The sequence below is a fragment of the Ursus americanus genome, chromosome 14 (genome assembly GCF_024610735.1).
Source record: "Ursus americanus isolate L20-20 chromosome 14, mUrsAme1.1.p, whole genome shotgun sequence".
Classification (NCBI taxonomy): domain Eukaryota; kingdom Metazoa; phylum Chordata; class Mammalia; order Carnivora; family Ursidae; genus Ursus; species Ursus americanus.
In genome coordinates this window covers 53,087,078-53,102,395 of record NC_142140.1, presented here as the reverse complement: position 1 = coordinate 53,102,395, position 15,318 = coordinate 53,087,078, and the positions used below count along the sequence as shown (strand labels likewise).

At 43.7% G+C, this 15,318-nt stretch overlaps 1 protein-coding gene across 1 annotated transcript; it reads right to left on the bottom strand.

The window, feature by feature from the left end:
* Positions 1-553: 553 nt before the first annotated feature.
* LOC123777538 (zinc finger protein 177-like) lies at positions 554-14,870 on the bottom strand. Its single transcript, XM_045774266.2, has 5 exons — positions 14,667-14,870; positions 6,632-6,712; positions 5,869-6,007; positions 4,176-4,256; positions 554-3,239 (listed from the first exon to the last, which is right to left on the bottom strand). The coding sequence occupies exons 2-5, from the start codon at positions 6,662-6,664 to the stop codon at positions 3,208-3,210; spliced, it is 285 nt and encodes a 94-aa protein (XP_045630222.1). The 5' UTR covers positions 6,665-6,712; positions 14,667-14,870; the 3' UTR covers positions 554-3,207.
* Positions 14,871-15,318: the final 448 nt, after the last annotated feature.

Genomic DNA, 15,318 nt, shown 5'->3' with positions numbered 1-15,318 from the left:
ACCAACAAGGTACATATACCTCTAGCCCTTCTCCAGAAACTTTTCATCCTGGTTTAGTTTGAAGTACCCACAGCCTATGAAAGAAAACCATTCAAGGTCTCACAAAAAGTCCAAAAAGACTTTTAAAGAACACAAGGAAAAGAACCAAATTAGAAAGTGTGGCATTGAAACTACTGAGTAAAAGGGGGAAGACTCTGAAAAAGATGACATCTTCAAGCTAAATAAATACCTCACCTGAATCCCCATAAATGAGCTAAAGAGGGTCATACTCTACAGTCATGCATCTACTCCAAAAAGGATTCCTCAATTGAACTCACACATCATTTGAGAAAAGATCATGCTATTGTCCCCTACAAGGAACACCACTATTGCCACAATGACTTCAAAGCTAAGTATTATTGACATATCCTACCACAGTGGAGACAGTAGCTCCATTTATCAAAATGAATGCACAATGGAATCTTTTATAACAGCTTTAGTGAGATACACTTCACATACCATAAAACTCAACCATTTTATTTTTTTTAAAGATTTTATTTATTTATTTATTTGACAGAGATAGAGACAGCCAGCGAGAGAGGGAACACAAGCAGGGGGAGTGCGAGAGGAAGAAGCAGGCTCATGGAGGAGCCTGATGTGGGGCTCGATCCCACAACGCCGGGATCACGCCCTGAGCCGAAGGCAGACGCTTAACCGCTGTGCCACCCAGGCGCCCCAAAACTCAACCATTTTAAATGTACAATTCAAATGATTTTTAGTGAACACAGTTGAGCAACTATCAGCACAAACCGGTTTTAGAACATTACTATCAACCCAACAAGATCCTTCATGCCTGTTTAATCAGGTTCCCACCCCCAACCCAGGCAAACACGAAGCTAGTATCTGTCTCTATGGCTTTCCCTATTCTGGATATTTCATATAAATGAAATCATACAGTATGCAGTCCTTTGTGACTGGTTTCTTTCACTGCATAATGTTTTCAAAGTTCATTCATGTTGTAGCATGTATCAGAACTTCATTTCTTTGCATTGACAAATATTGTGTTGTGCGGATAGCTAGATTTTATTTACTTATTCTCCAGTTGATGGACTTTCAGGGTTTCCTCTTTCGGCTATTATGAAACATGCTATGAACATTTGTGGGCAAGTTTTTGTGTGGACATATCTTTTTATTTCTCTTGGGGGTCAAATGGCAAATTTATTTTAAGAAATTGCCAAACTTCTTCAAAATGACCACACATCGTTTTACAATCCCACCAGCAACGCATGTTACCTAAATGCCGGAGGCTGCTTTTTTGTGGTCCCTCTTTTCCCTCAAGACCCATGCTTGTCAATATAAATGGTTTTTTTTAGATACTAAGAAGCCAATGTCCACACTTCATATGTTTAAGAAAATAATAACATTTTAAATATATATGTATATTTATAAAATATGTAAAACTTTACTGAAAGACATTAGAGAATGACTAAATAAATGAAGATATTGAGTTTAAGGCCTGAAAGATTTAACAACAATTCTACTGGTACTGATCTAATGGATGCCAGACATGATACCAATAGGATTTTTTGTGGAATTGTGCAAGCTTATTGTAAAATACATATGAAGAAATGAAAGGCACAGAAGCTACTCCTGAAGAACAAGTTGTAGGGATCTGTCTCTCAGATGTTAAAAAATATAAAGTGATTAAAGATGGTGCTATATTGATACAGAATTAACAAATTTGATTATAACAGAATGGAAGGCCCAGAAACATAAAAACATGCACGCAGAAACTTAAAAACGGGAGCGGACTTTCAGATTAGAGTTCTAGGGAAACTGGTTATCTACCAGGGAGAAAATTACATTGGACCCCTCCTGCCATCACATATAAAAAAGTCAATAATGGATAGAAGAATATTTTAGAAGACATTTCAGAAGGACTCTTTAGAAACATTTTAGATGACGAGACAGTAGAACATATTTACGACTGCGTGTTATTGTCCCAACACAATCAGCCAAAGACCACCAGGGACAAAACCTATAGTCTAACAAAGTCAGGTTTACCAGCTCATTGCAACAAGGGAGACCACACACCTAAGGAACCATGGGTATCCTACCAAACAAAGACCTATGAAAATTATAAAATCTGGGGGAAGGAGAGAGTTCAGGTGAAATTTAAATGAAGTCGTATTTTGACAGGCTCAAAAAGGAAAGCGACATGGTGAGTTAAAATACATCTAACAGAAATATTTAGAATTAAACCAAAATAAAAATGCCTTAGGTCAAAACCCATGTAATGTAGCTAAAGGGATATTTAGAGGTTATCTATGGCCTTAAATGCTTTTATTCACAAACACGATCTGAAAACTAAATGAGTTAGACTTCCATTTTGAGGATAAGACCTTGATGAAAGCAGTCCCGTATTTATAACACTCATAAGGTTTCTCTCCCACGCTGAATTTCTTTGTGCAGGAACTGAAGTCCCCATGGAAGGCTTTCTCAGACTAACGATATTCACAGAGTTGCTCACACGTGAGATCGATGGGGCTTTCTCCTGTGCTTCCAATCCTAGGGCTTCTCTCCACTGTGAGTACTCACATGTTTCCTATGGGATGGGTGACTACTGAAGTTTCCTACAGTAGCTGCACCGGTAAATCTCCCCTGTACGTACCCTCTTGCGAGCAGTCAGGTTAGAGCTCCTATTGAAGGCTTTTCCATGATTGCTGCAATGGGAAAGCTTCTTCCCATTGTGGGTTCTCATGTGTGCCATCAGATGGAATTTCCTGCTAAAGGTTCTGCCACAATCATCACACAGACAGTCCCTCCCTGGTGTTCACTCTCTTATGCACAGTCAGGTTCCTGCTCCTGATGAAGTCTTTCCACAGTCATTGCATTTATACAGCTTCTCCCAATTGTGTATCCTCTTGAGTACAGCAAGGCTCAGGCTGGATCTGAAGACTTTCCCACATTGGTGAAACTCATAGTTTCTCTCCAGTGTGGATTCACACATGTGCCATAAAGGATGAGTGAGGACCAAAAGGTTTCCCACACTGAAAACATTCACAGGGTTTCTTGCCAGCATGAGCTCACACATGGGTCCAAAGGGATGAAAGATAACTAAACACTCTCCCACATTCTTTACATTCATTTCATTTCTCTCCTGTGTAATTTCTCTTGGGCCAAGCAAGGTTAGAATTGCTTCTGATGGTTTTTCCACACAAACTGTATTCATGGGGTTTCTCTCTGGGTTGAGTTAGCATCTGTTGGTTAAGGGATAAGCGATAACTGAAGGCTTTCTCACTTTCACTGGACTCATGGGGTTTCCCCTAGCCCCCACAGTTTGCGCTAGGGATGCCTGGGTGGCTCAATCTGTTAATCATCTGCTTTTGGCTCAGGTCATGATCCCAGGGTCCTGGGATCGAGTCCCACATTGGCCTCCTTGCTCAGTGGGGAGCCTGTTTCTCCCTCTGCCTGCCACTCCCCTTTGTGTTCTCTCTCTGTCTCTGACAAATAAATAAATAAAACCTTAAAAAAAAAGTCTGCAGGGGCGCCTGGGTGGCACAGCGGTTAAGCGTCTGCCTTCGGCTCAGGGCGTGATCCCGGCGTTACGGGATCGAGCCCCACATCAGGCTCCTCCACTATGAGCCTGCTTCTTCCTCTCCCACTCCCCCTGCTTGTGTTCCCTCTCTCTCGCTGGCTGTCTCTATCTCTGTCAAATAAATAAATAAAATCTTTAATAAAAAAAAAAGTCTGCACTATAAAAACAAAAACCTACATGAGAAGTTACTACCATTTTCAGAGCACATGTACCACTCCTGCCCTATTTGAGTTCTTTCGAATTTTAAGTAAGGTGAATGCCCTGCCACAAGGTCCCATCATAGTCATGACATTCATAAAGCTGCTTATGTAGATTTTTCTTGATAATTACTTAAACAAAAACTGAATTATATGTCAACATTGACTAAGTCATATTAATGGATCTGCTTACTTATGGCAACTCTCCATAAATAAATACTGAAATTGGTTTAGAATGTTCCCCAAATTCATGATACTCAGAGGCTCTCCCCTGAGAAACAACTTCTTTTGGGTGAAGGTCACTGGACCCAAGTGTCTCCCCCTGGTGGTTGTGCCCTTCTTCTAAGACGGCAATCCCCGACTTCTGCGGAGAACCGGCAATGTGCCCTCATGAGCCTTACCATTTTCCTGACAGTAGGTGTTTTTTCCAGACTTTATTCTGCTTTGCAGTGGTCTTTTGATTTTAAGTTGAAACTTTTGATCTGAAATTAATGGGGGAGAGGAGGACAAAGATTTAAGTTCTTAGAGAAATAAATGATGAGACAAAGGTAATTAAAAACAAAAACAAAGAGCCAGACCCATATAGCTTTTTTTCATAGACTGATCCTAACCATGAGGAGTCAATGTGACAGGAAAGAATGCCCCAGCAGTTGGACAGACTTTAAGGATTTCAGCAAGATAAAGAATTTGATAGTGACAGAAACAAGGGATGGAAATGCTAAGAAATGATTTGGTCAAGAATGAGATGGGTGTTAACAGTCTGATAGAGGGCACTATCAAAGTTTGGGGACAGCAGAAAAATGAACAAACCAACAGGTGGGGCCATGTTCCAATAAAACTTTATTTACAAAAGTGGAAATGTTCAGAAAAAAAGGAAGCGGGACAGAGCTTTCTCTGGGAACAAAAGAAAGCTGGGGAGAACAGGAAGAAGGAGAGGAAGGGAAGCCATCCCAAGTGGCCTGAGATGATTTCTCAGACGAGATAACATTTTAAATGGCATTGTAATGGCAGTGTATGGTGACAGAGGGTAGCTACACTTGTGGGGAGCAGAGCATAACATAAAAACTTGTTGTCGAATCCCTATGTTGTACACCTGAAACTAATGTAACACTGTGCGTCAACTATCCCTCAATTTTTAAAAAAATCATGACATTTTAGAAATTCCCTGAATGGAGTTCCTTTTGCCTGGGGCTCACCTGTACTGGTTTCTCAGAGAATCAGAAGTGTCCTTTTCTTGGTCCCCAGCTCCTCCTGCTCCACCTAGGTGAGCAGGTCGGGTTTATGGAAATGACACGTGTACACAGGGAAAGACGCATCGGGGGGATGCGCAGGGATGAAAAGGCAACTTCCCCTTAGAGCGGGGCCAACACTTTCAGAGGAAAGGCATGTGTGACCCCACGAGCAATGGGGTGTCGGTACCCAGGACCCCAACAAACCACCTCACATCATGCCCTATAGGGACTGGGGATCCTCAGCCCCAAGCTCAGAGACACACTTCACGAACACCAAAGCTTCTAATCATGAAGGAAATAAAGTCGGCATAAAGATGAATCTTCACTCTCAAGGGGAAGATGCTAGGCTAGGGATTAGGAACTAGAGCCCGGAGCTAGCCACGTGCTTTTGTAAATAAACTTTTACTGGAACACAGCTCTATTTGTTGACACACCACACTACACTGGGCACGACACTGGCAGCGTTTCGTAGTTGCAACAGAAACTCTATGGCGCGCTATGCCGAAAACACTTCCTCTCTGGCCTCTAAAAGAGAAGTGTGGCCACTCCTGCTCTACACTGTTGCTCCTCAAGAGTGGGCCTCATCTCCTTCTTCACTGCTCTTTTCCCAAGACCAAGAACAGCTCCTGGAATGTAACAGGTGCTCCAGAAATATTTGCAGCAGGGCGCCTGGGTGGCTCAGTCAGTTGAGCGCCTGACTTTGGCTCAGGTCACGATCCTGAAGTCCTGGGACTGAGTCCCGCATCGGGCTCCCTGCTCACCGGGGAGTCTGCTTCTCCCTCTGCCCCTCACCCCATTTTCTCTCGCTCTCTCAAATAAATAAATAAAATCGTTAAAAAAAATCTTCACAGCAGAAATGTACCAATGACGATGTGAGGCTGACGGAGGTTCCTGTAGTTCTCCAGCATCAGGTCTCTGTACAGGATTTTTTGAGCAGGGTCCAGGGATGCCGACTCCTCCCGGGAGAAGTCCACCGCCACCTCCTCAAAGGTCACTGAATCCTGAAACATCACACACATTCAGGCTCAGGCAACGCTCATCTCCATCAGTGTCCCAGGAAGGCAGGGTGTGAGGAGGATGGCACCAGAAGGCCAAGGAGTGGGAAATTCACACGTGGGGGGTGGGGGTGGGGGGGAGGGGTTCCACGCTTCATCTCTCTCCATTCACACATCCTCAGCAGTCTTCTCTAGCCTCATAGATTAGCTCTTCAACAAGTGGTTGAACTTTTCTCTCTGCAACTACTCTGTGAACTCATCCAGCCTGGGTCCCCTAGGTGAGATTACACACAGCCCTGAGCTCATGGCGGCCTGGGACAAATACTTAGTAAATGAACGAATGATGTCTCCATGAATTCCTAAGACAAAGTCATCTCATAGCCTTTCTTGGTTTTCTGCCACAGCTCTGAGGTGACTACTGAGCTAATACGAACAAAGCATGAAAAACATTCACAAACACTGAGCATTCTCTGGGAAGTCCCTTAGCCACCGTTCATTAGAGGCTGAGGGTCCTGAGGAAGTACGGAGACAAGTCCTGGTCAGATTAGAAGGCTTCAGGCCACCAGAAGGAGACACAGCCAACCTCAGGAAGGGACACGTCCCATTGGAAAGAGGGTGATTTCTGATTACCTGTAACCAGATTGTCAGCAACCCCGGTGTCATCACTTCCACATTCCCTCCCTGGAGACAGGTAGTCTTGGGCAGGCACAGCTAGAGGACAAGAGGGGGGATGTGAGAGGCAGGATATGCTCTAGACTCCAGCCAGCACATGCCTGGAGGCTGCATCATTTGACCCATGACCCCCCCATGAAAACAAAGCAAATGCCTGCATGCACTCCTAAAAGGCCACAGGAGTCTTGTCTCTCACAGCCAGGAAAGAGGCCTGTGGGCCTTGCTGCCTGTGAGGAAAACTAGCAAAATCCTATAACTGTTGAGGGCACTCAAGTTCAGAGAGGTTTAGCAAGTCAATTGCCCAAGTTTATAAAAAGAATACAAGGCATAATGTATTATTCCCCAAACTTCTCAAACCCAGGCCCCAACCCTGATGCAAGCAGACTGGAGGGCTCCTGGGGCTCCCCTCCCACCTTGTCCTAGCCTTTGGAAGCCCTGGAGGAAGAGGGCCTCAGGAACATGAAAGTGGCCAGGGCGTGATCTAGCTCCAGGCAGGTGTGGCTGGAGCTTGGTGTGACCTGGGTGTCCGGAGAGGAAAGTGATGGGAGAGGGTGGCAGAGGGGCCAGGAGCCAGGTCAAGACCAGGGCAAACAAGCCTAGATCTAATCTGAATTTACACCTTCTGATTAGCAGCTTAGCAGGAGTTTTGTAAGAGTTTTCCATTCTTTTTTGTATTTTTAAAGATCAAACTGGCAGCTGTTCACAGGACAGACAGAGGAAGGCAAGAGTGGAAGCAGGGGTGGGTGGTGAGGGGCAACAGCAGAGTCCAGGTGAGAATGGAGACTCCTTGGGAAGGGAGGAGCAGAAAAGATGATTGCATACATTTGGGAGGAAACGTCAAAGTTTGATAGGGACTTACACTAGGATGAAAAGTGGGGAGAGGGGGAGATGAGCAGCCACTGAGAGAACTTAGAGGAACCACAGAAGGAACCAGTCTTTATACTGACAGTGTTGGGCTTCACACCCAAACCCTGTGCTCCTAGAAAACTGTGATGGGTAAGAAATCCTCCAACCCTTTTGTGTTCTGGGAAATGCCTGAATGTAATGAAACACCCTTCCCTATATGGCTTAGATAAGACAGAAGAATGACCCCTTGTCTACCTATGACAAGGCCAGGCACAGACTATCCAAATTCCCATTTTTGCCTAATGAATGAGTAGCTGAACTGTTTGTCCCCACTGAACTACCTAGATAAAATACATTTGAATTTAATTTGATTTCACTAAACTTCAGTCCAGTTTCTCTCCTCCCCCAACCTACCCCTGAGCACTGGGACACAAAACAACCCTCTACCAGCCCCTCCTTGACAATCAGCTGATCTCCCTGATCAAAAATCCTGTCATCCCGGGGCACCTGGGTGGCTCAGTCGTTGAGCGTCTGCCTTCGGCTCAGGGCGTGATCCTGGCGTTCTGGGATCGGGCCCCACATCAGGCTCCTCCGCTATGAGCCTGCTTCTTCCTCTCCCACTCCCCCTGCTTGTGTTCCCTCTCTCGCTGGCTGTCTCTATCTCTGTCAAATAAATAAAATCTTAAAAAAAAAAAAATCCTGTCATCCCACCCATTCATCCCACTTCCCAGCCTTATGAACTCTTTTTTTTTTATATAAAGATTTTATTTATTTATTTGACAGAGAGAGACAGCCAGCGAGAGAGGGAACACAAGCAGGGGGAGTGGGAGAGGAAGAAGCAGGCTCATAGCGGAGGAGCCTGATGTGGGGCTCGATCCCATAACGCCGGGATCACGCCCTGAGCCGAAGGCAGACGCCTAACCGCTGTGCCACCCAGGCGCCCCAATGAACTCTTTCCTATAAAAGAGAAGCTCCTTAGTGCCATACTTCAGGGTAGGAGTGTTTTGCCTATGGCAATAGTCTCTCTTTACAGTACGAATAAACTGGGTAGGTCATGGTGCTATCAACCTCAGAGGGAAAGATTAAGAAGAGGCAAATTTGTTCAAGGTGACGTTCTGCAGGGGGAAAGAAGGTATTTTGTATAATATGTGAAAATTAATACATATATATCATATGCAGTATACTTTATAAATACACACAGTATTTAACATATTTTACATGCAGCATATTAATGCTGTAATATTAATATTAATTAATACCCCATCAAATTAAACGGGGTATATAACGACAGAGAGCCCAGATACTAGGGATGCATCTATCCATCTGACCACTGCCTCCCCACATCCTGGCACAAGAAGAAGGGGCTGAGAGCTGGAGGGTTCAGGAAGGGAAGGGAAATTTCCTCCTGGGACAGGGCCACTCCCACAAGGTATGCTCCCCCATAGAGAAGTTTGATAGGGCAGAGGGGTTTGGTGGGGGTTGGGGTTTGGGGGAGGATCTTTTTGCAAGAAGCATATCAAGGCCTGTTTTTAAGCTTGTGAGAATAATGTGAGTTGGCAGGAATAATTTCAAAACATGTTGGGCTTCTAGGGGATATCTTATCTGGGCTCCAAGGTCAGGCTTCCTTAGCACTGGGTAGAAAAACTGTCTTAGCCACAAAGATGACTAGAGGCCATTGGTAGTTGGGAATGTGCTGGGGATGTTGGAATTTATGTCTACAAAATTTTAAATACTCCTATCCTTTTTTTTAAGATTTTTTAAAAATTTTATTTATTTATTTGACAGAGAGAGAGAGACAGCCAGTGAGAGAGGGAACACAAGCAGGGGGAGTGGGAGAGGAAGAAGCAGTCTCCCAGCGTAGGAGCCTGATGTGGGGCTCAATCCCAGAACGCCAGGATCACGCCCTGAGCCAAAGGCAGACGCTTAACGACTGAGCCACCCAGGCGCCCCTAAATATTCCTATCCTTAAACCAGCACCTCATAGGATTGTAGTCAAGAGAAATCCCAGCATCTGTGCAGACAGATAGTCCACTACAAACTGTTTTTCATAGGTAAAAACTGGAACCAATCAAAATACACATTACAGCATTAATTATCATATATTGTACTATGGGATATGACTATGGTATTTATTTTTTAAGATTTTATTTATTTATTTGAGAGAGAAAGAGTGCACAAGCAGGCACAGGGGCAGAGGGACAGGGAGAAGCAGACTCCTCCCTGAGTAGGGAGCCCAACGTGGGGCTCAATCCCAGGACCCTGAGATCATGACCTGAGCCAAAGGCAGACACTTAACCGATTGAGCCATCCAGGCACCCTGATTATGGTGTTTAAAACAAAAACTGACATAGATCTGAAGATAAAGTACAAATATATTTATATAATTTATAAATTATATATATGTAGAGAGGTATGTACCTGCATTAAAAATGACTGTTAGGCAAAGGATTTGAATAGAAATTTCCCCAAAGAAGACATACAGATGGTCAATAAGCACGTGACAAGATGTTCAACATCATCCATCATTAGGGAAACGCAAATCAAAACCATAATGAGATGTCACTTCATATCCATTAGGATGGCTATTATCAAAAAAATAAAAATAAAAATAACAAGTGTTGGTGAGGATTTGGAGAAATTAGAACCCTTGCTCATTGCTGAGGGGATTATGAAACAGTGCAGCCACTGTAGAGAACAGTATGGTCGTGCTTCAAAAAGCTGAACACAGAATTACCATATGATTCAGCAATTCCATTTCTGAGTATATACCCAAAAGAACTGACGGCAGAAACTTGAACAGATATTTGTAAACTAATGTTCATAGCACGATTCACGACAGCCAAAAGGTAGACAACCCAGATATCCATCAACAGAGGGAGAAATAAAATGTACATACTTAAGGATGAATAGCATTATAGTTGTGTTTATATATTATATATTATAAAATTAGAGCATAAATAAATATAAGTGCATATATTTATATTTTACATTTACATTAAATATAAGGATATACTTACATCTTATAACATAAAATATAAATTATAGAATATATACAAAATGCAAATATACCAAAAATATAAAATATGCAAAATATGCAAATATATAATGTAACATATACAAAAATATAACATAAGATATAAAATATGTAAACTATAAATATACATAAAGATAATGTGACTATAATAAATATATATAATTATATTATCCAACCTTAAAAAGGAATGAAATCCTGATACATGCTATAACATGCATGTATTTTAAAACATTATGCTATGTGAAATAATCTGGACACAAAGGAACAATATTGCAGGATTCAATTTATAAGAGGTACCGACAATAGTCCAGTTCATAGAGAAAGAAAGTAGAATAGAGAGTACCAGGAGCTGGAAGTTAGGGTTTTGGGGAGTTTTTTTTTTTTTTTAAGATTTTTAAAAATGTATTCATTTGAGAGAAAGAGAGCATAAGCAGGGGAGAGAGGCTGAGAAGCAGACTCCCCACTGGGGAGAGACAGAGAGAGGCAGCCAGCCTACACACACACACATGCATGAGTGGGGGGAGGGGCAGAGGGAGAATCTTCAAGAGGACTTCCTGCTGGGGAGTCCACACAGGGCTTGACCTCATGACCCTGAGGTCAGGACCTGAGCTAAAACCAAGAGTCTGACACTTAACTTACCAAGCCACCCAGGTGCCCCTGGGGAGTTATTTTTTAATAGGTAGAGTTTCATTTGGGGAAGATGAAAAAGGTTTGGAGATGCATGGTGGTAATGGTTGCACAACAATATGAATGTACTTAATGCCAATAAATAATACCCTCAAAAAAGGTTAAAAGGAAAATTTTATGGTATGGACATTTTATCACAATAATTTAAAAAATGAGGGATGCCTGGGTGGCTCAGTCAGTTACACGTCTGCCTTCAGCTCAGGTCATGATCCTGGGATCAAGCCCCAAGTCGGGCTCCCTGCTCAGCCGTCTCCCTCTGCCTGGCTCATGCTCTCTCTCTCTCAGTCTCTCTCTCTCTCTCAGTCTCTCTCTCTCTCTCAGTCTCTCTCTCTGATAAGTAAATAAGTAAATAAATAAATAAATAAATAAATAAATAAAATCTTTTTTAAAAATGACAGCAAGGCCACACTGCCATTGGTAACACTGAAGGCCTCTAGAGAAAAGGACGACACTGAATTTTATGTGCACTTGGCAGGGAGAATGGGAAGGGAAACATTAACATTTTTATGCTATGGTTTTCTGAATTAGTTGAATGTTAAGCAAGAAAAGCAACACACTCATGCATCACTTGTGTAATCAAGAAAAATTAAACAGTCAAGTACAAACAAAAATAATGCACGTAGATGAATTATCACCTTTGCACACAGCTAATCTCACTGATTCAAGTGACTTTTACCACCTCACCTCCACACCCACCCAATGCCTTCCATTTGGAGCCCTGACGACAGCATACTCTAGACCCACTCATTACTGACTACAGATTCATATTTCATCTATTTCCTATATTTCTTTCCAACCAAGGGAAGAGCTTTTCTTTTTTTTTTCAAAGATTCATCTATTTATTTGAGAGAGAAAGGGAGAGGGAGAGAGAGAATTTCAAGCAGACTCCCCACTGAGAATGGAGCCCAACACATGGCTCTATCTCACAACTCTGAGCCAAAATTAAGAGTCAGGGGGCGCCTGGGTGGCACAGCGGTTAAGCGTCTGCCTTCGGCTCAGGGCGTGATCCCAGCGTTCTGGGATCGAGCCCCATATCAGGCTCCTCTGCTGGAAGCCTGCTTCTTCCTCTCCCACTCCCCCTGCTTGTGTTCCCTCTCTCGCTGGCTGTCTCTATCTCTGTCAAATAAATAAATAAAATCTTTAAAAAAAAAAATTAAGAGTCAGATGCTCAACCAACTGAGCCACCCAGGCGCCCCGGGAGGAGCTTTTCAAATCAAACATCTACATCCTTAGGAAATGCATCCACATACATTATCTTACATTCTTTAGATGGTGCAAAGCATACATCACTGTGCATAAAAAGGAAACATCATTGTAAATGGCAAAAAATGTGCCCAAATTATGGCTTTTATCACCACCTGCCTGGAAGATTCCAGGGTTTTACAGCCTGGTTCCTTTGCTCTCTTGTATCTCTATGCCTAATAATAATGTTCCATGAGGTCAACAGAACTCTACCAGGGAGGAAAAAAGCCTACAAATCTGATCATGCCCCTTCCCAGCTTAAGAACTTCTAGAATGCCTCCTATTGGATACAGCACACAGCCCAAATTCCAATCTCAGCAGGTGAGACCTTCCCACCTCTGGCCTTTCACACACCTGCCTTGCCCACCCCTAGTGGGAATGCTTGCTGACTGAGGACCAAGAAGACGACCAGGGTTCTTCTGGCCTTAGTGCTGGGTTACTGGGATGCAACTCTCCTGAGAGTTTGCAAACGTAAGTCCACTCTCCCATGGGTATTGCTCCAAATCACAACACGTCTGTGGTCCAAAACACCTCAGGGAAGGAACTAACATAAGCACAAGCACACAATTTCTGGAGAAACTCAGTTCCTACCAGGCCATAGAAGAGACCCAGTCATGGGATTCCCAGAAACTGAACACTGACAGTAAAAAATCAACTTTAAGTCAAGAAGGCACGGAATAATGGTTACAAGAAAGGAAAATAAGAAGCCCAACTCATTCATGAGCGTAAGTGCAAAGAGCAGAAAGAAGGTATTAACACACTGAATGTACTAGTGAGCAGGAGAATCTACCACAACCACGCAGGAATCCAAGTCAGGTTTAGTATCTTTATGAAAACACTTAATTCACTACATTCGTAGACTGGAGAAAAATCATACGATCTGAATACATTCAGTAAAAGAATTTGATAAAATCACTATTCCATGGCTTTGGGGGGGAAAAAGTTAAATAAGAAGGGAGCATCCTTATCAGAAAACTGTTCTTTAAAAAACCTACACCTGAAACTTATTCTTAAATGATCCAGCAAAAATAGTAGTTAGTACATGTATAGACAGAGATACAAGAAATGTGGCAAAACATTAACAAATGCTGAATCTAGACAAAGAGCAAACGGGATTTCTTTGTACTGTTCTGGCAACGCTTTCTCCAAAAAGCTTCAAGGGGTTTCCGAACAAAAAGTTTTATTTTAAATAAAAGAAATATAGGGGCACCTGGGTGGCTCAGTGGGTTAAGGGCCTGTCTTCGGCTCAGGTCATGACCCTGGGGTCCTGGGATCAAGCCAGAGTCAGGCTCTGCTCAGCGGGAAGCCTGCTTCTCCCTCTCCCTCTGCTGCTCCCCCTGCCTGTGATCTCTCGCGCTCTGTCAAATAAATATATAAAATCTTTTTAAAAAATAGTAAATTTCCCGTAGTCCTAGGACCTGGTATTAGGAAAGCTGCTTCCTCCCTTTTCCTGGAGATCCCCGTGTTTTTAAGACGCACAATTTCATGTATTTCACTTATGCTTTAGACTTATATGTAGGCTTTAGCCACAAGTACTTGCCACCAAAATCCGTTTTAATAACATGGAGAGTGAGAGATCCCCATGTTTTAAAACTCGGCCACGGTGGCAGGCTCTGGGGGAGGTGCAGCTGACTTGGGAAGTACGGAGCGGAATACTCGTTCAATTGTAACGCTCGTTATTTACATTTTAACTTGCTCTCTTTCATTCTTTTATTTATTGGCACTCACGCTAGACTCCTGAGGAACCATTTTCCCAAATGAATTTATCAAACGTTATTAACCGAAAAAAAGTTTTAGGATATCCTCACCTCAACAGTTTCTCACAAAATCAAGCCTCAAGTAAAATTACCTTGCTTTACGAAGGCAGAAAGGGACCTCCTTGATGGAAACTTCACCAAGGCCTCTTACCCGCCAAAATCAACGACACTCCCAGTTCACAAAAAAACGGAGGACCCAGAGAAGCGACCAACCGCCATTGATCTCCCAGCCCGCGAGACCGAGACCCCGCCCCCACGAGGCCCCGCCCCCACGAGGCCCCGCCCCCACGAGGCCCCGCCCCCATAAGGCCCCGCCCCTCGCTTTTGTCAAGACCCCCACCCCCCCCTTCTCCCAGCTCCCGGAGGGATCTCACACCTGCAGCCACTCTTCTGTGCTGGAAACAAATAACGAGAAAAACCGTGGTACCGTTAGAGGAAAGATGGAGGCCGCTCGGGGGACGCGCACCCCATTCCGGTCTCGGGGCTTGGAAAGCAAAAGGCTCCCGCGGGGCCTAGAAGCGCTGAGGCAGCGGGAGGGGCGGTTGTCGCGTCCTCTGGCCTCCCGGAGAAGTCCTAGTGACCGGCCAAAGGCACTGCAGCTGGGCCCATGCCCCTCCGGCTCCACTCCGGGGACCCTGGGCCAGAGCCAGGAGGGAGGATGGGGCGGTGGGCGGAACTAGAACGGTCCAGAGTCTGTTGGGCGGAGCCTTGCGCCCGCCCCTGACCCGCCTGGCAGCTCCCGCTCAAAAAAATGCTCATCTCTGAGTTCTTGCAGCGGGCTTCAAGGATGTACAAAGCTTGGAGGTGATTCGTTATGCAGCAGTGATAACGGATACATACCTCCTCACTATTCTTAAAAAAACTTTCTTGCCCTTTCTCAGTTGTTTGGTATTATCTTTGAACTTGTCTTACATTTGTGTATTAATCTTGGGACTGTTGACTTCAATTTTTTAAACCTTTCTGTTTTTATATGACAAATAGTAAAGGATGTGTAGATTCTCCTTAGGTATGAACATGCTTAGATCTTTTTATATTTCGTTTGCTGGTTTTAGTTTTATGTGGTTACCATCATTTCCCTT

Excerpts from the sequence above, each read along its gene's own strand:
- LOC123777538 (XM_045774266.2), bottom strand. The coding sequence starts at position 6,664 with ATGACACCGGGGTTGCTGACAATCTGGTTACAG. Across the intron at positions 6,008-6,631 it reads TGCTGACAATCTGGTTACAG|GATTCAGTGACCTTTGAGGA; the intron begins GTAATCAGAAAT and ends GTGATGTTTCAG. Across the intron at positions 4,257-5,868 it reads TCAGCCTCACATCGTCATTG|ATCAAAAGTTTCAACTTAAA; the intron begins GTACATTTCTGC and ends CATTAATTTCAG.